At 47.5% G+C, this 1,828-nt stretch overlaps 1 protein-coding gene across 1 annotated transcript in view; it reads left to right on the top strand.

The window, feature by feature from the left end:
* The window catches only part of OTOA (otoancorin), a 70,645-nt gene extending 69,239 nt beyond the window's left edge, over positions 1-1,406 (top strand). The window contains exon 28 of the mRNA XM_008574231.1: positions 716-1,406. Coding sequence (XP_008572453.1) covers positions 716-786 — 71 coding nt within the window. The 3' untranslated portion in view covers positions 787-1,406. The remainder of the gene's footprint in view (positions 1-715) is intronic.
* Positions 1,407-1,828: the final 422 nt, after the last annotated feature.

Raw genomic sequence — 1,828 nt, 5'->3', positions numbered from 1 at the left:
TTTCTTTTCTTTTTTTCTTTTACTGTTACGAACAATTCTTCAGCCAATAACCTTGTATAATTTGCATCTGTTCAAGTATGTCTATAGGATAAACTCTTCAAAGTGGGATTTCTGGGTCAGAGGGTATGTGTGTTTATAATATCAATGGACATTGTCAACCCCCCTGCAGAGAGGCAGTACTGGTTTTCCCTTGAACCAGCAGTGTCAGAAGGTGACTGAGAGCCCCTTAAAAAGATGTTGCCTGCAGGTCCCCACCTGGGCAAGAGCCTAGACTCCCTCCAGTCACCCCACAGATCCTGAGCACAGGCTGCCAGTGGGTGAGGCCTTCTTGTGGGCCAGACCCTTAATCTTTTGCTTCCTAAACTTGCTTAATTATCAGAATCACCTGATAATGAGTGATGCTTGAAATACAAATTCCTGGGCCTCCTCCCAAACTCGCTTTATGAGAATCTCCAGGGGAGATCCCGGTATTTGTATTTTTAATAAGCTCCCCAGGTGATGCTTCTGATTCTGGCAGATCTGGTACACGCTGATTAACACAGTCTTATTTAATCCCCCCTCCCCACCTGCCCTCCCACTTGAAGGTCATTATTCCCATTTAAGAGGTGAACAGATCAAGGTTCGGAGTTGAGTGGTCCCAGAGAGAGTCAGGAAGCATCCGCCCTCTGCAGCTGCTGAGACCTCATATGTACTCTTGCTTTGTGTTTGCTTTTAGGAGCTCCCATCTCATGGGGCCTGTGGCTTGGCTGCTCCCTGATGGTTCTCATGGCCAAGCCCCTGTGGTGAGTGGCTTCAGTGCATTGCCCCATGGTGCTGCAAGCAGCCGGCCAAGGTGTGTAGAGACACAGGATGCTTCAGACTGTGGGAGAGCCCTACCTGAACCCAGAGCCTCAACTAGGGCAGTGACACCCCAGGGCCTTGACATTTAAAAGGCACCAAAAGGAAAAATAATTGTTAAAAATGATGTTGCAGAATTTTAAGCCAGCCTGTGTTCTCAGCAGGGAGCCCTTCTCTGTCCTGCTTCAGCCTCTTTTATTTTCCAGCTTGGAGACAGAGGAGCTTTGGGGAGGGAACGGTGCTTTCTGTTGGCAGCATGAGGACCTCACGTGCAGATTCCTGCCCTCCCTCCAGAGAGAAGCCGGAGAGAGGTGGGAGCAGGAAAAGGCGTTGTTGTAGCCAGGGCCTGATCTGGTTTCTGCTCTGGCTTAATTTCACTTCTTTGGAGCTCCAGGCTGCATTGGATTTCTCTTTCTTCAACATTTAGCAGAGCTGAAATAAATGAATCCCTCAACAGAAGCCAATATTCCTGCCTGATTGCTGGGGCTAATTGATGTGTTGTGGGCATCACATTGCTTGGAAATTAAAACATTTAACATGGCTCAACATTAAATCAATTTTTAAATTCATTTTCCAGAATGCCTTCCATTTCCTTGGGAATCAGCTGAATGAAGGTTGTGGAGTTATCAGTTAAGCTTTCAAAATATTCCTTTTTAAAAATAATTTTGGTGGGGGTGGTGGCTCTTCTTGTTTTAAGTTGGTTTGGGGGATTGGTTGAAATGAAAAAGGTACAGTGGGTAAGTTGGCCACCGATGTGGTTCTGAGCAAACTGAGCAAACTTAGCCCCCTGGCACAATCCTTCTGGGATGAAGTTCCTTCTGGGATGCAGTACCTTCTGGAAATTGCCAGGGTGCCCTCGGCCTTAGGTGTAGGACATCAGAGCTGAGGAAAGGGGGACAACAGGGGTATTTGCCACCTCTCAGGTGTTACGCCTTTGCAAAGACAGCAGTCGAAGCTGCTTGGCTCAGCATTCCTCAGTTGGCAAGTGTGG

This window comes from Galeopterus variegatus, unplaced genomic scaffold, assembly GCF_000696425.1.
Source record: "Galeopterus variegatus unplaced genomic scaffold, G_variegatus-3.0.2 Scaffold1016, whole genome shotgun sequence".
In the NCBI taxonomy this organism is placed as follows: domain Eukaryota; kingdom Metazoa; phylum Chordata; class Mammalia; order Dermoptera; family Cynocephalidae; genus Galeopterus; species Galeopterus variegatus.
This window is presented reverse-complemented; position numbering and strand designations above follow the sequence as displayed.